Source organism: Schistocerca nitens, chromosome 2, assembly GCF_023898315.1.
Source record: "Schistocerca nitens isolate TAMUIC-IGC-003100 chromosome 2, iqSchNite1.1, whole genome shotgun sequence".
NCBI lineage: Eukaryota > Metazoa > Arthropoda > Insecta > Orthoptera > Acrididae > Schistocerca > Schistocerca nitens.
The window spans coordinates 74,061,215-74,082,840 of NC_064615.1; the positions used below are offsets into that span (position 1 = coordinate 74,061,215).

The 21,626-nt window shown below is 42.9% G+C and overlaps 1 protein-coding gene across 1 annotated transcript in view; it reads right to left on the reverse strand.

The window, feature by feature from the left end:
* Window positions 1-21,626, reverse strand: part of LOC126235735 (alsin) — a 234,067-nt gene that overhangs the window by 34,865 nt on the left and 177,576 nt on the right. The window contains exons 8-9 of the mRNA XM_049944514.1: window positions 10,716-10,927; window positions 8,686-8,998 (exon numbers count right to left, since the gene is read on the reverse strand). Coding sequence (XP_049800471.1) covers window positions 8,686-8,998; window positions 10,716-10,927 — 525 coding nt within the window. The remainder of the gene's footprint in view (window positions 1-8,685; window positions 8,999-10,715; window positions 10,928-21,626) is intronic.

The following is a 21,626-nucleotide window of genomic DNA, read 5'->3' on the forward strand; positions in this document are numbered from 1 at the left end:
GGAATGTTGCCTAAAAGTTTGGCCGTACCTTTTTGTAACACCCTGTATAAGAAGAGTCAGTCACATTGTCAGTGAATGTTTGAAAATCTTCCCTTTTGTACAGCACAAATATAGTCCATCATATGAACAGTCTGTGTTACCGACAATCTCAGAATTGAGCAAGTGTAAGCTCCAAACACACAACAGTTTGTGACCAACCTTACTGATGTGGCAGCACTGGTGTCCTGCTAGCTTAGCACTATTAGAATTTACTTTCTTTGCTGTAAATTGAGTAAGCATATACTTGTCTCTTTCTGCAGCCAATGGCTGTTCAATAGTAAAATGATGACTGCCTTCAAAAATAGTACTGCCCATGGTATCAATCTAAGTTATTTTTTTTCTGTTGGGTTCTTTATTGCACTGGGGCATAAATCTTTAAAACAACATTGAGTAAAAAATCTTCCTCTCAGGCTGTTTAAATCATGACCAGTGTTGCATTCTTAAAAATCAGGTGACTTTTATGTAGCAGGAATAACATATTTACTCCTCAGAATTGCGCTTTTGGCTGGTAATCCGATCAGCTGCACTTTAAAACCTGCACACCTCCAATCATTCCACCATTTCCTACAGCCACCACCGCAGCATGAGGGAGCTGCCATGAACACTTATGCCACTGCCGATGATACGCTAGCACTGCCCCTCTGGAGCTCCAGTGGCAGGTCGACTTAAGCTCAAATGTAGAGGGTCCCTTTTGTGCATTTGCCACTTCACAACATTTACAGGCTTTCACAGAGGTCAGGGCTCTTCATCTACGGAATAGTAATTGTACTGAAGACAGACTGAATTGTAAACCTTTGTGTCTGTACATATTTCAACATCCAAATCTACTGTTAGCAACTGACACTGCAACTACAGCAAACAAAGTTATGTATTAAGCAATGGAAAATCCGGAATGGAATGCAACAATATAATGAAAAGGATAGTTGCTACTCATCATATAGCGGAGATACTGAGTTGCAGATAGGCACAACAAAAAGACTGTCACAAAATAAGCTTTCCACCACCAACGTCTTTGTCAAAAATAGACACACACACACACACACACACACACACACACACACACACACACACACACACACACACCCCACTGCAGTATCTGCCAGCTCTGGTGGCTTCAGCTGTCAGAGACTACAGTCATGCGTATGGGAGCTGCGTTTGCACGTGTGTGTGTGTGTGTGTGTGTGTGTGTGTGTGAGAGAGCCGTATATTTTTGACAGAGGCCTTATTGGCCGAAAGCTTCTTTTGTAACAGTCTTTTTGTTGTGCCTATCTGCAACTCAGCAGCTCTGCTATATGGTGAGTAGCAACTATCCTTTTCATAATAAAGTTACACATTACTTTTACTATTTGATATTAGATGTAGAATAAGTTAATATATGAATTCTCTGTCCATGAACTGCATCAGTCCCCACCCTGTATCCACTAGATAACTGCAAAACATGCATAGGAAGCTACAATAGGAATAACGAATTTTTAAATTTTTTTAAAAAATGCTTGAAAATAAGTGATCATAATCACATAAGGCTGCCAAGAATAGTATACATATATTATCTTTTAAATCACTGTGATATACAGGAAAAACATTTATAGTCAAGTCCCATCATTCATGATAAAAGCAATAAAGTAAGTAACACATTGTGAAGCGGTGGTCCAAGTTAAAATGATTAGGCCAAAAAAGCAAACTATAAAATAAGGGCATATCTAAGATACTAAAAAAAATTGAAGAAATCATAAAAACCGTAGGTGCTGTACGAATGTCTGAATAAACAAAGTCCCATAAACATAGCCAAACTTCAAGTAAGAACCACAAAGAGCCAAGGTTAAACATGCATTTATATGTAGACTGTTCACAGAGGTAACATGGCATCAAATTGAGCTAAACTGACAGAACACTGTTACGAGGCCACGAGGGAAATGGCACATGTGTAGAGTTACAGAAGGGCCAAGTCGTGAGTACCGTGAATGGAAAGGATGAAACATGGCTGTACAATGTCACCAAATTAATCCTCCAACAAACAAGGGCACTATATTTATTCAGATGTTCCTATGGCACCTACGGTTTTTCCAATTTCTTCAGTTTTTCAGAGTCACTGAGCTGCGCCCTTGGGTGTTTTTTTTTTTTTTTTTTAAGGGCGCACAACGTCAACGGTCAATAGCGCCCAGACTACTTTAGGAATGCACCGCGAGTCACAAGTTTAAAACAGCAATGAAACGGAAAACACGATGAAAGACATACTGACAGGCATAGGATTAAAAAAGAAAGCAGCATAATCAAATGTCCTTTGAGAGGGTTGTCAAATTGATAAAATGAAGAACGCGAGCAGCTGCTCGTGGGTCATCCGCTAAAATGGCTTCTACAGTACATGGCAGGCCAAGATCAAGACGCAGGGTGTTAAAATCCGGACACGACGTTAAAATGTGGCGGACCGTCAGCAATTGCCCACATGGGCAGAATGGCACCAGCGCAGCCGTCAGCAGATGGCGATGGCTGAACCGGCAGTGGCCAATTCGCAACCGGGCCAAAACTACCTCCTCCCGCCGAGAAGGGAGTGAGGAGGACGTCCATGCCACGGGAAGAGCTTTCAAGGCCCGAAGCTTGTTGTCTGGAAGTGCAGCCCAATCGGCATGCCACAGCGAGACAATGCGCCGACAAATTACCCTGCTACAATCTGACGAAGGGACACAACAAGAAGCTGTCCGAGGCTGGAGGACCGCAGCCTTGGCCGCGGCATCTGCAGCTTCGTTCCCAGGGATACCAACATGGCCAGGAACCCACATAAAGCTAACCGGAGAACCGACGTCCACCAGCTGCTGAAGAGAGCGTTGGATCCGGTGCACGAAAGGGTGAACCGGGTACGGATCACCGAGGCTCTCGATAGCGCTCAGGGAATCGGAGCAGATGACATATGCAGAATGTCGGTGGCGGCAGATGTAAAGGACAGCCTGGTAGAGGGCAAAGAGCTCAGCTGTGAAGACCGAACAATGGCCATGGAGCCGGTATTTGAAACTTTGTGCCCCGACAATAAAAGAACACCCGACCCCGTCATAGGTCTTAGAGCCATCTGTATAAATGCAGGTCATATTAATGAACTTCGAACGAAGTTCGACAAAACGGGAGTGGTAGACTGAACCGGGGGTAACCTCCTTCGGGAGCGAGCAGAGGTCAAGGTGGACGCGAACCTGAGCCTGGAGCCAAGGTGGCGTGTGGCTCTCGCCCACTCGAAAGGTGGCAGGGAGTGAAAAATTAAGGTGTTGAAGGAGGCGACGAAAGCGAACTCCAGGGGGTAGCAGGGCGGAGACATACAACCCGTATTGACTGTCGAGAGAGTCATCAAAAAAGGAACGATAAGACGGGTGGTCGGGCATTGCCAGTAACCGACAGGCATACCGACAAAGCAGTATATCACGCCGGTAGGTGAGTGGCAACTCACCAGCGTCAGCATGAAGACTCTCGACGGGACTAGTATAAAACGCTCCGATCGCAAGTCGTAAACCCCGATGTTGTATGGAGTTGAGGCGGCGTAAGATGGATGCCCGTGCAGAGGAGTATATGAAGCTCCCATAATCCAGCTTGGAGCGGACGATCAACCGATATAGGCGAAGTAGGATGGTTCGATCCGCTCCCCACGACATACCACTGAGAACACGGAGGACATTGAGAGAACGGGTACAACGGGCAGCCAAATAAGACACATGTGGAGACCAACTAAGTTTCCTGTCAAATGTAAGACCTAAAAATTTTGTTGTCTCCACGAATGGGAGAGCAACGGGACCAAGTCGTAAGGACGGTGGGAGAAACTCTTTGTAGTGCCAGAAGTTAATACAGACCGTCTTCTCGGCAGAAAAACGGAAGCCATTGGCGACACTCCAGGAGTAAAGACGGTCAAGAGAACGCTGAAGACAGCGCTCCAGGAAACACGTACGCTGCGCGCTGCAATAGATGGTAAAATCGTCCACGAAAAGGGAGCCTGATACATCAGCTGGGAGGCAATCCATTATTAGATTGATCGCTATGGCGAAGAGAGCGACGCTCAAAACTGAGCCCTGTGGCACCCCATTCTCCTGGCGAAAGGTGTCTGACAGGACAGAACCCACACGTACCCTGAACTGTCGATCCATTAAAAAGGAATGAATAAAAAGAGGGAGGCGACTGCGAAGGCCCCATGTATGCATGGTGCGGAGAATGCCCGCCCTCCAACAGGTGTCGTAAGCCTTCTCCAAATCAAAGAACACAGCCGCGGTCGGGCGCTTCCGCAAGAAGTTATTCATAATGAAGGTCGACAAGGTAACCAGATGGTCAACAGCAGACCGGCGCCTACGAAATCCACATTGTACATTGGTAAGGAGGCGTCGAGACTCGAGCAGCCAAGCCAATCGAGAGTTAACCATTCGCTCCATCACTTTACAGACACAGCTGGTAAGCGAGATGGGTCGATAACTGGAAGGCAAGTGCTTGTCCTTCGCCGGCTTAGGAATCGGGACAACAATAGACTCGCGCCAGCATGCGGGAACATGTCCCTCAATCCAGATGCGATTGTAAGTACGAAGAAGAAAACCTTTACCCGCAGGAGAAAGGTTCTTCAGCATCTGAATATGAATAGAATCAAGCCCTGGAGCGGAGGACCGTGACCGGCCAAGTGCGTTTCCGAGTTCCCGCATGGTGAATGGGGCATTATAACTTTCACGATTCGAGGAGCGGAAGTTAGGTGGCCTAGCCTCCTCTGCCTGTTTGCGGGGGAGGAAGGCAGGGTGGTAATGAGCGGAGCTCGAAACCTCTGCGAAAAAGCGGCCGACGGCATTGGAGACAGCCTCAGGGGCCACAAGGACGTCATTCGCGACCGTCAAGCCAGAAACTGGTGAGTGGACCTTAGTGCCAGATAGCCGGCGCAGGCTACCCCAGACAACAGAAGAAGGAGTAAAACTGTTGAAGGTGGTTGTGAAAGCAGCCCAGCTGGCTTTCTTGCTTTCTTTAATAATACGACGACACTGTGCACGTAATCGTTTATAATTGATACAATTCGCCACTGTAGGGTGGCGTTTAAAGGTGCGTAAAGCACGTCGACGAGCACGTAAAGCGTCTCTACATGCTGCGGTCCACCAGGGGACCGGTACGCGACGTGGAGAAGAAGTAGGGTGAGGGATGGAATATTCAGCAGCAGTGAGAATGACTTCCGTGAGGTGTGCAACCTGACTATCGCAGCTTGGGAATGTTTGATCCTGAAAGGTCGCCCTGGAAGAGAAGAACCCCCAGTCTGCTTTGGAGATGTTCCAACTAGATGAGCACGGAGAGGGGGTATGCTGCAGGAGATGGATAACACACGGGAAGTGGTCGCTCGAATATGTATCAGAAAGTGCATACCACTCGAACCGGCGTGCAAGTTGGGGAGTACATATAGAGAGATCTAAATGGGAATAGGTGTGAGATGTGTCCGAAAGAAAAGTAGGGGCGCCAGTATTGAGGCAGACAAGATTGAGCTGGTTGAAAAGGTCTGCTAACAGGGAGCCCCTCAAGCAGGATGCTGGAGAGCCCCAAAGGGGATGGTGGGCATTGAAGTCTCCAGTTAACAAAAATGGTGCAGGTAGCTGAGCAATAAGTTGCATCATGTCTGCCCTGGTAACGGCAGACGACGATGGAGTGTAAACGGTACAAATGGAAAATGTAAAAGTGGGGAGAGTAATGCGGATGGCAACTGCCTGCAGGCCGGTGTGCAACGTGATGGGATCGTAGTAAATATCATCCCGGACCAGCAACATAACCCCTCCATGAGCTGGGATACCTACCACAGGGGGTAGGTCAAAACGCACAGAGGTGTAGTGTGCCAAGGCAATTTGATCGCATGGGCGTAGCTTCGTTTCCTGGAGGGCTACGACGAGCGGACGGTGCAAGCGGAGCAGCAACTTCAAGTCCTCTCGGTTGGAGCGAATGCTGCAAATATTCCAGTGAATAAGTGCCATCGTAAGAAAAAAAAAAAAGGGAAGATGAAAGAAGGGGTCACCTCGAAGGCCGCTGAGGGCCTGGCTTCGAGCGAGCACTGCCGCCGCTATCAGTAGGCGGACAGTCAGCGTCCATTGGGTCTATAGGTTCATCGGCCATCTTGGGAAGATGGCCGGGAGGGGGAGCTTCCTCCGCCGGTGAACGGCCAGATGTTCGGCTACCAGCGGTGCGGCCAGGCGAAACGGATGACGGCCTGGGGCGGCAACCGCTGGGTGGCGCAGGAGAAGAAATGCGCCGTGGCGGAGAAGGAGAACTGTGCTTCCTATTAGCCTTCTTGGAAGGTCGTTTGGTGGAAGTACCGGTCGAAGGCTGGGAGGTCGAGGTACGTAGGAAGTCTGCACGGGACGGTTCCTTCTTGAAGGCCCGTGCATCTGACTTCTGGGTCTTCGTCTTAGCAGAAGCTGATGAAGGGGCTGGTGTCTGTGGGGTGATGGGAGGAAGAGGAGACGTCGACCGCGCGATCTTAGCACTGGCCGAACGGACGACCGTGGTGCTGAAGGTCAGATCGCATGTCTGGGTTGCCACCTCCCTGGTAGTCCGAGGAGAGGCGAGGACAGTACTGTATTTCCCCGCTGGGAGCAGCGTGGGCTTCCTACTAGCCAATAGCTTACGAGCAGCCGAGGTGGACACTTTCTCTTTGACCCGAATTTCTTGGATACAGCGTTCTTCCTTATAGACAGGACAGTCGCGGGAGGATGCGGCATGGTCACCCTGACAGTTCACACAACGAGGAGACGGAGGTGGACAGTCACCCTCATGGGCATCCCTGCCACAAGTGACACATTTAGCCGCATTGGAACAAGACTGGCGAGTGTGATTGAAATGCTGACACTGGTAGCAGCGCGTAGGTGTCGGGACATAGGGGCGAACAGAAATAACCTCGTAGCCCGCTTTGATGTGCGATGGCAGCTGAACACTATCGAAGGTCAAGAAAAGTGTCCGGGTCGGTACAAGGTCATTGTTGACCTTTTTCATGACCCTATGGACAGCCGTCACGCCTTGCTCAGCGAGGAAAGATTGAATCTCCTCGTCAGTCAAGCCGTCGAGGGATCTAGTATAGACCACACCACGAGACGAATTCAAAGTTCGGTGAGCCTCCACCCGGACAGGGAATGTGTACAGGAGTGTGGCCCGAAGCAGTTTTTGTGCCTGAAAGGCGCTCTCAGTTTCAAGTAATAAGGTACCATTACGCAACCTGGTACAAGATTTGACAGATCCGGCTATGGCATCGACGCCCTTCTGGATAATGAAAGGGTTGACAGAGGAAAAATCCTTTCCGTCCTCAGATCGAGAAACGACGAGGAACTGTGGGGCAGGCGGTAGTACTTTTGTCACTGGTAGCTGGTCACGTTTCCGTTTTTGGGCAGAAGTCGAGAGAGATGGAGTGAAATCCACTGCGGAGGAATCCCCCATGATTGCCAGCGTCTCCGATGGCGCGCTCCTTCCTTGTGGGGACCCTCTCAGAGGGCACTGCCACCTTAGGTGAATGTTTACACCTCAGGTCACACCTCCCGAGAAACAGACGGAGGGACCAATCGGCATGGTCAGAAGGTATCAGCTCAGGCAATCACCCCTCCCCGGGCCTGGCCTTTACCAGGGGGTACGCGCGTGCCTTACATGTCTACCCAGGGCGGGGAATTACGCGTTACCCCGTCACCGGCTACGCGTGCGAACGCGTGGGTCGGCCTTCAGGCGCGCACAGGGAGGAAGGAAGAAGAGGAAAAAGGAGAGAGAGAGGGGGAGAGAGAGGGGGGGGGGGGAGAGAGAGAGAGAGAGAGAGAGAGAGAGAGAGAGAGAGAGAGAGAGAGTGTCTCAAACGCCGAGGCGGAGACCAGAGAAGGCAAGGAGAAGAAGGCAATGAGAAGGCAACGAGAAGAAGGCAATGAGAAGGCAAGGAGAAGAAGGCAATGAGAAGGCAAGGAGAAGAAGGCAATGAGAAGGCAAGGAGATTATGCAGGGGAAAGAGTAAGGAAGACAGTGAGGTGGAGATGAGCAAAGAAAGGAACCAACCAAAGGAAGGAAGAAACGAGAAGTGAAAAAGCAAAATGACCGCAAATAGAGGTCGTGGAACCGTCCGTCTCCGGACGCAGGCGCTAACTACCCCCTTGAGGGGGAGGGACTCCTTTTAGTCGCCTCTTACGACAGGCAGGAATACCTCGGGCCTATTCTTACCCCGGACCCGCAGGGGGAGTGCCCTTGTTTTATAGACTGTTTTTCAATCCCAATCATTTTAACTTGGATCACTGCTTCACAGCGAGTTACTTATTTTTATTGCTTTGATGATGAATGATGGGACTTGGATATAATTGTTTATCCTGTATACTACAATGACTTAAAAGATAATGTACATATACTATTCTTAGTGGACTTATGGGATCAAGATCACTTACTTTAAGTTATAAAATTGGTTCGAAGAGTCAATATGGTATTCATCCTATTTACCTATCACCTGATGATGCATTTTAAGAATGCAAAACCGATTGTGACCTTTCAGTAATGGACTTTCACTTTTTTTATTTAAATGCAGAATTTTGGCTGTGGTTGCTCTAATTCTAAAGTTAAGTCTTTAAAATGAAAAGTTATATATTCACATAAGGAAATTGGTATATTTACATAAAGAAATTTACACTCTCACATATGGAAATAAATTACCTTTGCTAAATATTTTCTTAGTTCCTGATAACTGCCTTTATCCAATTTCTCTTTGCCAACTTTTGGAATAGTATCCAGCACATCACTAGTTACTGTGTCTTTAGATTTTTCAGTTCTGGATTTTTGCAACATGTGCTGACGTGAACTGCTGATAGATACAGCTACATTTTCCCATATCTTGTGTGTGTCCAAAAGTTGTACTTTTCCTTGGGCACTCTTTGTTCCATATTCAGGAATTCCCATTTGCTGATAACAGTATCTGAAGATTGCTTTCCACTTCTCACTTGCCGGAACACAGAGTTTTCCAAATGAACTAAAAATAATCAAAGCAATTATTATAAGCTAGAATATTCATACATATATTGTGCACTATTCAAATTACACAGAAAAAAGATAAAAAGATATTACAGTATCTCAATGAATCATCATTCAGATACTGGAAATTTTATTAATCCATCATAAGAAAAGTGTTAATACCGATTGTAGTTGTGTGTTCTCCCCCCCCCCCCCCCCCCTCCCCCAATTGACAACATTCAGTTATCATCATACATGAATTTTTTAAAAAAGAGAAGTTATCTGTATGGTTCAGTTATTAATGCATTTGTTGCAAAGCTTAAAGTTAAGAGCACCAAAGATTTAAACTTTCTTTCAGGAATGAGCTACCAATAGCTCAGATGGTAGAGCACTTGCCCGCGAAAGGCAAAGGTCCCGAGTTCGAGTCTCGGTCGGGCACACAGTTTTAATCTGCCAGGAAGTTTCATATCAGCGCACACTCCGCTGCAGAGTGAAAATCTCATTCTGGAAACATCCCCCAGGCTGTGGCTAAGCCATGTCTCCACAGTATCCTTTCTTTCAGGAGTGCTAGTCCTGCAAGGTTCGCAGGAGAGCTTCTGTAAAGTTTGGAAGGTAGGAGACGAGGTACTGGCAGAAGTGAAGCTGTGAGGACCGGGCGTGAGTCGTGCTTCGGTAGCTCAGATGGTAGAGCACTTGCCCGCGAAAGGCAAAGGTCCTGAGTTCGAGTCTCGGTCGGGCACACAGTTTTAATCTGCCAGGAAGTTTCTTTCATGAATGTGTTTGTCAGTCCAGTATCAGTTGTCACTATTTTGGTTGTCATTACATAGACATTTTCCTTCTGTGTAAAATACTGTTGATGATAAAATAATTATTATAGCAGGAGTGCTAAGATATGAATACAAGCTGGTACCTAACATCATCTTGGGGGACTGAAGAGTGCGAACACGGTTGTAAAGAAGAAAGCCTACATGTCCCTTGTAAGACCCCAGCTGAAGTATCCTGCAAAGATATGGGATCCCCAACAACAAAACCTCACAAAGTAGATACAACTAGCGCAACAGAGGGCATCCAGGATATTACTAAAGAACAAGTAGTGTCATGAAAATGATTAACAAACTGAAATGGGAAATTCTTGCAAAAAGATGGGTAAGAGCTAAACTGGCAGATTTTATCAAGGATATCTGGCTGAGGATGTGTGGGAAGACATAGGACAAATACTGGTCACTTACAGAGTATGTAAGGGAAGGAAAAATCATTAGCACAAAATAAATGTGAAATCATGACGCAAATTCTCTTCTGTTGGTATAGTAGTAAGGAGTGGAACAAATTACCAGGAGATAACCTTGGTCCATTTGAAGAAAGTGTAACTAGATTTAAATACCTGGTCGAACAGTGGCATATCACCAAAGATTATGCACAACAGGAAAAGGGTAAATTTAGTTTTATAGTAAATTACCATATATTATGAATACAATGCAATCATGTAATGTAAAAATATTACCCTTTTGGCAACATCCAAACTTGTGAGCAAATAAAAGAGTACTTTACCTATTATGGGGACTTATCAATATTATTGCATTTATCTATTTGAAATTAAATATTTGATGAAAACTGAATTCTATGATCATGGGTCCAAGGTAAAATGCCAAGGGTATTTCTTTAACTGGACTTTTAATTTACTTTCAATTACAAAAGTTTTGCTCATATATGTTACTACTACACATAACTGCAATTACTTTGGTTTTGTCTGCAGCTTGGATGATGTGGCAGTAACGTTCTTGAACAATGTTCCTGTAACTTTGATTCCTTCATTCCAGCAACCATGTAATGAACCTTCCAGATAGTCACCACTACTGAAAGTGAGTGTCCCTTTTCCATTGAAAACACCAACTGATTTAAATTCACCTTCATAGTGGGTTCCGTCTTCAAACACCATTACACCATGTCCCTACAAATCAGAAAACAATCTGATTATTATACTTCAAAATATGATATCTTTATACAATATTCATGGATTGTAATTATGTAAATTCATTCAGCTTTTACAATACTGTACATGGTCATCAGTATTTAACAAACTCCTTAAAAGTGATCGGACATTAACCAGGCCAAAACTTCAGTTTATGAGTGCTACAAATCCACAGCTTGATTCTGATAAGGGCACACCATCTGGAATACACAGAGGCACCCTCTTAAGCTGAGGAAGGGAAACAATGAATGAATAGGTGTAGGGAATCTAAGGAGCGTGTCATGTACAAATCAACTGTAGTGAGACAATATGGTAAAGAGAGAGAACTGTCATGACTGCCACTTAGGTAATGCCACAATACCCACCACACAAAGTAGTCTAGTCAACAACAACAAAAAAAGGGTTAATAGGGGAAAAAAATTTGCGCAGACACAGATTTTTGTAGTGTGGTAGGGAGGAGTGTCATGAACAACATATTAAAAATCTATACCTGTTGGGTGTGAGCATTGGGGTATGGGCGCATTTAAATGTCACTTTTTAACATTTTTCTAGAATAACTTGCACACCATGGTTTCTAATGAAAATGTTTCCCAGTACAAAATTAAACTACAATACATTTCCTACATAAAGAGTCCTATTCATTTTTTTTTCTATAGAACTAATAGTTTCTGTGTTGCAGAGGATGGAAAAAAAAATCACAAATTATTGAAAATAATGTTTTAAGGTATAAAAATAATGTTTATTGGTAAATGAAGTGGGTTAAGACCAAATATTAAATGACTGCACCATATCTAACAGCAGTAGAACCATACTGAGGGATTAATTGTTTTCTGGGGATGTGACTAGTGGCAGTGGGAGGGAGCAAGTGTGGAAGCTAGCAGTGCAAGGGAAGGCAGGTCTCCAGAATAAGGTCACTTACTTCACTGATTTGTGCCCCTGGAAAATGAAGACCAAGCAAGTGAGTCCCCACTCTCTCTCTCTGCACCACTACGTCATGGAAAACAACTACCTCCTGCTTCACAATTATACTGACCCTTCTGCAGCATGCCTTGTAAATTACTGGTGACATAGTGCACAGATGCATCTGAAGAGTGTTTAGTTTCCATAAAATGCATTGTACGCAGACATATCTGGGAAGTGTTTTTTTTCCCCATAAAATGTGTTAACACTAAATGGTATACAGATATCAGTTACTAACTACACATACAAAAAGAATCTACATACATCTCTGTATACTGCCTTGCACTCCTAGTAAGGAAATTGATTGTTAGTCACCCTGTACGACTGTTGTAACTATCTTCCAGGAATGGCCAGTTCTCTCACCACAAGAACTTGAGAACTGCTCGCTCTTCAGTTTACACAAAGAATAATTGACTATACTGTCCCCAGCATTTCCTATCCAATTTTCTTATGTGAGTAGACAAAATAACTTGACTGTGCTTGTGTTTAAATTGCAGAGCAACTTCCAGTTTATTAAGCATTTACTTACTAGCAGTAAGTAAGAGTGTTTTTATGTAAACTGTGTTCCTTTAAACAATGGCTGTGATGTGTTTGATCTGTGTAAGTGATGTCATGACCTATGCAATGTTGGTAAGAAAGGAATATGTGCATTGGTGAGTGCCAATTATTTGAGAAAAGATGGAAAAGCTAATAGTCTCAGAAATAAAAAAACATAGTGTTGTTCATACATCTTGCAGAGAAGAGTGCATCAGAGCTAAATAAATTAAAAAATTTCTAAGGGGGGCTGTTTTGGAGGAATTGCCTTCAACATTTGGCTGGTTCAACATTGGCTGGAGTCAAACATTTGTGATCAGCTGAAGTGAAATTTGATTTTAAAACTAGCTGTCTGTTTTGTGTGGAAGCTTTTGATGACAAATTTTTCTGATAAACAGAAGATAAAAGCCCAAAACAGCTGCAAAAGGTTTACAGTGTTTGATCCTTCAGTTATGGTAGTGCAATTACAGTTCTTGTAGAGGAGTGGAAGGATGAATGTGGAGACACCATCTGAAGACATATCTGCTCTGTTGGGGATCTGCACACTGCAGATGCAAGATCTCACTAAGACTGCAATAAAAAGTTCTTTTTAGGCTCAATGCTTAAATCTAGAAACAGTGGACACCCTGAAGATGAAGGAATTTATGGATGAGTTGATGGAGCAAGTTTGTGGAACATTACCTCGTATAAAGACAGTCAAGGACAGATTGAGAGAAAAGTATGGGAACTGCATTGTTTCCCACACCTGATTTGGACGCCAAAACGCAGGCATTACATGTTCCAAGTTTTGTGCCATATGACAGTGCACCGTTACTCGATCTGCAAGATGGTGTGATGATGATAGAATTGTTAACAGTTGAAATCAAATCATTAAAGAAAAGATGTTATTTTATAATAACTTAATATATATTTTCTCTTATTTCTAAGATCAATGGGCATTAAATATTAACCTTATATCATAAAGCACTATTTTTAATAACTGGCAAGTTTTTCATCCTCTGCAATGCAGAAACTATTAGTTCTAGAGAAAGAAAGAATAGGACCTTTTTTGTAGAAAATTTAGTGTAGTTTAATTTTGAAACTTGGAGACATTTTAGATAGAAGATAGATTTTAGATAGAAAAATAAAAAAGTGACTTTTAAACGACCTCACCTTCCACCACCCTAACACTCACACCCGACAGGTGGGGATTTTTTAGTGTGTTATTCATGACACACACTTCTACCGCTGAACAAAAATTTGCAACTACACGAGGTTTTCCCCCTTTCTTTCATTGACTGGACTAAAGGTGACACTGGTGTTAAAATATGAGGCCTGCCTAAAAAGTATCCGGCCTTTGGCCAGAAAAAATATTTCGAATACCGGACGGGGTTGGGACCCTAACCCCTTCAAAATAGGCCCCTTGTGCTTGCACACACTTAGACCACCAATCCTGCCACTGCCGGAAATACCTCTGGAAGTCATCTTTTGGAATGGTGCTCAGCTCCATCATCATGTTCCGCATTATCTCTTCTCTACAATCAAAATGGGATCCTTTCAGTGGTGTCTTCAATTTTGGAAACAATTAGAAGTCGCAAGGAGCCATGTCTGAAGAGTAGGTTGGTGAACTGCTGTAATTCCATGTTTGGCCAAGAAATCTTGGATGAAGTGGGATGAATGTGTGGGGGCATTGCCGTGATGCAGTTGCCAGGTTTTTGCCGTCCACATATCTGGTCTTTTGCGCCAAACTGCATCAAGGAATCGCCAGAGAACATCTTGATAGTACTCCTTCGTCACTTTTTGTCCTTTTGATGTGTGCTTGTGATTCAGAATTCCACGGACATCAAAGAAGACAGTCAGCATCACCTCGATTTTGCTTCGCACCTGTCGCACTTTCTTTAACCTTCGAGACTAGGGATACTTCCATTGTGACAACTGTCTTTTTGTTTCTGGATCGTACCTGTACACCCATGATCAGTGTTGGTGGTTTCCAGAAGGTCATGCGCAACGTCAAAACACAGGTCTTTTTGTTCCTGCGACAATTTGGGCATGAATTTTGCAGCCACTCAGTGCATGTTCACATCATCACGCAAAATAGCATGTGCAGAATCTTTACTCACTCCAACCTATCGGCCAATCTCCCGCACGGTCAAACGACAATCTGCCATCACCATATTTTGCACCCACTCAACAACAGCTGCACTCCGAGCAGTTTGGGGCCTGCCAGAACGCTGAATCTTACGAATGGTTTTGCTTTGAGAATCACAAAGCTTTTGACAAAATTTCATGCAGTATCTTTGCTCAACATGTTCAGTCATCTTGAGAGAATTGGTAATCTGATGAACAGTCGTGGAGCACCTCAATCAGCAACCAACATGCAGTGACTGACATGCTGGAAGGCAGTGACATAATTCACGCATGCACATAACAGTATCTTCCTTTACTGTGTACAGTGGTGCAGCGCTATCGTCTCTATTTTGTGCGGGAAAATCAAAGGTCAGATACTTTTTAGACAGACCTCCTAGAAGATCATTTGTAAACTGTAATAAAAACATTTGAACAAATTTGTCTGAAATGTGCAAATGGGAGCAGAAACACTGTAGATTGGGAGAGTCACACTCTATAATTATTTAACAGTAAATTACCCCAAGTAGAGCTTGTCAATACAGGGTGATTATAATTAAAGTTCCAGTTTCAAAAAGGTGTAAAAAAACAAACCACTGCTCAGAATGACGTAACCTTTGAACAGAATATTATCAAAGAATGGTGAAATGTTATGGAAATAAAACAAGTAAAAAAATTAAATTAACAAAAATTTTACCACTAGATAGTGCTGTAAGGGACAGAATATGTGAAGCAGATGAGTGAGGTACAGATGTTCCTCAGTTTGCACCTGAGGTGGTCAGTGTGCCAGTGCCAATGCACGATCACGGGCTGCTAGTAAAGTTCCTTTACATGAACTGTGACTGTGAACCAGTAGGTCTGCAGAAGTTCCAGACACTCAAGGGCACAATAAAAGGTGCTGACAAGGTGTTGACATGATGTCTACCAAGGGTCTGGAGAAAATGATTATGAAATTCGAAAAGGCAGGTTCTTCTGAAGTGGAGTGTGGCAGAGGGAGGAAAACAATTGAACTGGTGTCAGTGGAAGATGTGGCCACAGCACTGCAAGAGGGATCAAGGGGTGTTGTATAAACATGCAGTGCATGGGGAATTGCCCAGACTCTGAACATGCCTGTGAGCACAGCACATAAAATTCTATGAAACATTGTGCATTTCTACCCATACAAAATTACCCATGTTGAGGAGTAGCTTTATGCTGAGCTGGTAGTAAGACATATGTTTGCTTTATAATTTCTTGCTTGTATGGAAGTGGACAATGAATGGCTGCATAACTTTCTGTGGACAGACAAAGCCCATTTCCTTCACCATCGACATGTCAGTACACAGAATTTCTGAATATGGGCAACTGAAAATTGGTTTGCACATCAACCGGTAGCGCTTCATTCTGCAACGGAAACTGTGTGGTGTGGTCACAAACAATAAAATGACACTCACACATTAGCTTTTGGCCAGAGCCTTTGTCAGAAAAGGAAACACACAAGCAATCACGCCTCACACACACATGAATACCATAGCCAGCAGCTTGGACCAGTCACAGCTGCTGGAGATGGTGGTGACGTGTGTGTGAGGTATGCTTGCTTGTGTCAATGAATGTGTGTGTGTGTGTGTGTGTGTGTGTGTGTGTGTGTGTGTGTCCTTTTCTGATGAAGGCTTTGGCTGAAAGCTAATGTGTAAGTGCCTTTTTGTTGTGCCTGTCTGCAACTTAACAAATTGCCTTTATGGAGATTGGCAATGTATCTTTTCCTTATATTTATGAAAGCCTTTGCACACCATCATCCCATCCCTGCAACAGTGTGGATATATGGGTAGGATCATTTTTATGCAAGATGGCGCTCCTCCACAACTTGCACATCCAGTGAAGCAGCTGGCAGCTCCTGCAGTGGTATTTTGGAAATGCTAGAATTATTAGCCATCATTTCCCTACAGTCTGGCTGTCCTGATCACCTGATATTAATCCATGTGACTTTTGGGTATGGGGTTATTTGAAAGTGCTCTGTTCAGTTCTCTGATCACAGATGTAGCTGAACTGAAGGCATGCATTGCACGTGACCCAAGACACAATGACCTGTTGTGAAGTACAATGTTTCTTGATTTCAGCCTATGGCAGAAAACCGAGGACAGCTTATTGAACATGCCTTGTGACAGCCTCATGACAATTAAAAACTAATTTCATTTATAACTTTTATGCAGTTTTTGGTCTCATTATAATTAAAAACTGACTCTTCTCATCCAATATGCTATGACCTTACCATGCTGTTAAATGCTAAACAACTGTTAAATGCTAAACTTGTGTGGTGATGCACATTGCACAGTACAGTTGGTTTAATGAGCATCTCACACCATAGCCATCATACTGTGATCCATCTGTCATTTGCAGCCAAACACATTTATGTTATGACACTTACACACTATCGAGTGGTAAAACTTTCATTAATTTTTTTTGTTTCCATGATATTTTCCCCTTCTTCGATAATACTCAGCACAAGTTTGATGCCAGTCTGAGCAGCAGTTCTTCTTTTTCTTCTTTTTTACAGTGTTTTGAAACAGGAACTTTCATTGCAATCACCCTGCACATGGTTCTAAGCTAACCGCAAACAAATTATTGACAGAATACTAACTTTAATGAAAATATTTTGGAAATTCAATTACAAATTAGTGCAATTCAGCTTCTTGATAAATAATTTTTTCGACAGTGGAAAGCTTTTTTCATGAAATTATCAGACAACATAATTTCCGATACTTCTCTCTCATTTCCGGTTTATCAGCGGAACAGTATTCTTAAGTTCCAGTCATTTTTGCATTACCAATTTTCTTTGCCATGCTTTACAAATTTGATCAAGTATGCCTGGTATGCAGCATAATATACAGGACCATTTCTGACTCCATCCCAGTTCTGTCTAAATAAAACTAGTGGTTACTGCGAAGTGCCTGACTGCATCAATTTTTCCATTGTCCAGTGTGCCTGGTGCAAGAAAAATCTTTGTTTTTGTCATTCAATAGATACTTCACATTTTTGTGATGACTACAGGGAATAAACAAAGAACTGTTTCACTGATAGTCAAATGTACAACATTCACACATTATTATAAGGAGTGGCCTACAGGAATTGTTATAAAATGTAGTACTGCAAGACACATTTCATTTCAACAAATTACAAGTCCTCATTGATGGAAGTCATCTATGACAGCAAACACTGCCGTGATTTTATTTTCTCTGCTAGCTACTTTTATCCAAATTACATGTGCAAGAACTGAACTGTCAATACAAAGTTATTAAAAAAAATGTTTGTATAGTTTCAGCCAGGTTTTCACTAGAGCAAACAAGCTAACGAGCACGAGCAAAAGAGAATTCTGTCTGGTGTACTCAGTAGGTCTCTTCCAGGTGTTTCAACTGGACGCCACTGTAGCTATTTACGTCTCACTAACCTTCCCCAGTTACCTAATTGGAAAATGGAGACCGGCAGTTTAACGTGGAATCCGAACCACACGTCTTTCGTGGCCACTCCAACATCTGTGAGAAGCAAATGCTTAGTTAAAAATCACAGTGATGAAGTTGTAGTCTGAGTGGGATTTGATCCCGAACTCTCTGGATCACAAAACGTGCGCTCTGCCACCTTACATGCATAGTGGACATGCTGGCTGAGTAACTTCTTGAGATGACGCTCAACATCAGTAATTACTGTCCTGTTTATAAATTTCCCCTCAGTGGTAATGAGAAGCCAGAGAAAAATGGCATCCAACATACAACGAAGATTTTGGACCAATGATAAGGAGAGATCGAAACACAATTCCGTATAAAGTGCACAATCGCCACGCATGTCACGCTTCCATACAAATTGAGACACTTCAATTCTTCCTTCCTTGTGTCATTTTGTATACTCTGTCAAGAACAGTGTGCTCAACATGCTAAATAATCCTCACTGAATAGCAAAGTTTCGCATTGTGGCTCTAACAAGATAGAGTTGGATCCTGTATGCCGAATATTAGCCCCAAAACCTAAAATCTAATAACACAGTGTTGATAGGCAATATTCGCTACCTTGTGTTCTCTTCCATTCCCTCTCGTACAAATGGTTGCACCCATATACAAGCCAATGGCAGTCAATTTTTTGCAAATGCTCATTTGCACGCGTTCGCTTCCATTCGCTCCATTGTAAACCAGGCACTTAAAATTGGTGTATGTGAACTCTGGACGATTCCACTATGCGGAGCTGCTTAAGTGATTCTTTGAGTCACGCACTAGGCTGGAAGTGCTGTATAAACCGCTGTATAAGCTGTTCTTCGCGTGGCAAAAATATGTAACTTCAACATTTTTTACAAAATACTTGCCATGCCTCTTAGCAGCTAAAATTTTGGCAGTGTATTTCTTTTGTTGGCTAGGTTTCAACATGTCTTACTGGACCATTCCTTTGTTAGTTGAAAACAGTGAAAGGTTTTTGTACTTCTATAACGAAAAAAACCCCCTCTTGATTAGTACTGATAAAAAAGCCCAAGCATGATCTGCACATGAAAGACGTATATATCATATGTAGAACCAATGGTCATTGAAATGAAGTCTATTGAAGAGGTCAGTGAGACCAAATTTCTTGGACTGTGATCATATAACCCACAACAGCGGAATATTCACAGAGATAAACTAGTGAGAAAAATCAGCAACCTTTAAAGTGCTGAGTTGAAGGTAAAGTGCTGAGTTGAAGGTGTCACTTGTCCCTCAACAGATTATTTAGCTCCAGTTAATTCTGCCATTTCAAACTGCACCTCTTTCTGGGGGAAACACATAACAAACATTTCTCACACAGAAACAGTGAAAACATGATCACAACTAATATGCCATTTAACAAAGCTGGGCATGCTGCTTGTTCCATCTAAATACATTTTAGAGGCAGTTTCATTTGCAAATAAGAATTTGCATCTATTTGCAACAAAAGATATGCATGATTACTACACCTGTATTAGTGATAACATACATCTAACAATCCACAGACTCAGTAAATCCCATGACAATGTGACACATAGGCAGCACACAGTCAAGTATAATAATTCAATCTACAAGAATCTCAGCAGTATATTGTTCCAGCAAAGTTTTCATACAGCTGCTGACTTTATGGAAACCTATTATGTAAAATGCAACTTAAATTTTGCTTACAATGCTATAACTGTTAATGAAACCTACAATAAATTTTTATGTTATTAAATATACTGTATGGTTAAATGATGATAGCATCCTCTTGGGTAAAATATTCCGGAGGTACAATAGCCCCCATTCAGATCTCCAGGCAGGGACTACTCTGGAGGATGTCATTATCACAAGAAACAAAACTGGCATTCTATGGATCAGAGCATAGAATGTCAGATCCCTTAATCAGGCAGGTAGATTAGAAAATTTAAGAAGTGAAATGGATAGGTTAAAGTTAGATATAGTTCGAATTAGTAAAGTTTGGTGGCAGGAGGAACAGGACTTCTGGTCAGGTGAGTACACGGTTATAAATACAAAATCAAACAGGGGTATGCAGGAGTAGGTTTAATAATGAATAAGAAAATAGGAACATGGATAAGGTACTATGAACAGCATAGTTAATGCATTATTGTAGCCAAGGTAGACATGAAGCCCACACCAACCACAGTAGTACAAGTTTACATGCTAACTAGTTCCGCAGATGAGGAGGAGATTGAGGAAATGTATGACGAGATAAAATAAATTATTCAGATAGTTATGGGAGAAGAAAATCTAATAGTCATGCTAGACTGGAATTCGATAGTAGGAAAAGGAAGAGAAGGGAAATTAGTAAGCAAATATGGACTGGGGGAAACGAATGAAAGAGGATGCTGTCTGGTAGAATTTTGCACAGAGCATAATTTAATCATAGCTAACGCTTGATTTAAGAACCATTAAAGAAGACTGTATACGTTGAAGAGACCTGGAGAAACTGGAAAGTTTCGGATTTATTATATAACAGTAAGACAGAGATTCCAGAACCAAGTTTTAAATTGTAAGACACTTTCAGTGGTGGATGTGGACTCTGACCACAATTTATTGGTTGTTGTTGTTGTGGTCTTCAGTCCTGAGACTAGTTTGATGCAGCTCTCCATGCTACTCTATCCTGTGCAAGCTTCTTCATCTCCCAGTACCTACTGCAACCTACATCCTTCTGAATCTGCTTAGTGTATTCATCTCTTGGTCTCCCTCTACGATTTTTACCCTCCACGCTGCCCTCCAATACTAAACTGGTGACCCCTTGATGCCTCAGAACATGTCCTACCAACCGATCCCGTCTCTTCTCCCCAGTCCTATTCAGTACTTCCTCATTAGTTATGTGATCTACCCATCTAATCTTCAGCATTCTTCTGTAGCACCACATTTCGAAAGCTTCTATTCTCTTCTTGTCCAAACTATTTATCGTCCATGTTTCACTTCCATACATGGCTACACTCCATACAAATACTTTCAGAAACAACTTCCTGACACTTAAATCTATACTCGATGTTAACAAATTTCTCTTCTTTAGAAATGCTTTCCTTGCCATTGCCAGTCTACATTTTATATCCTCTCTACTTCGACCATCATCAGTTATTTTGCTCCCCAAATAGCAAAACTCCTTTATTACTTTAAGTGTCTCATTTCCTAATCTAATTCCCGCAGCATCACCCGACATAATTCCATTACATTCCATTATCCTCGTTTTGCTTTTGTTGATGTTCATCTTACATCCTCCTTTCAAGACACTGTCCATTCCATTCAACTGCTCTTCCAAGTCCTTTGCTGTCTCTGACAGAATTACAATGTCATCAGCGAACCTCAAACTTTTTATTTCTTCTCCATGGATTTTAATACCTACTCTGAATTTTTCTTTTGTTTCCTTTACTGCTTGCTCAATATACAGATTGAATAACACCGGGGAGAGGCTACAACCCTGTCTTACTCCCTTCCCAACCACTGCTTCCCTTTCATGTCCCTCGACTCTTACAACTGTCATCTGGTTTCTGTACAAATTGTAAATAGCCTTTCGCTCCTTGTATTTTATCCCTGCCACGTTTAGAATTTGAAAGAGAGTATTCCAGTCAACATTGTCAAAAGCTTTCTCTA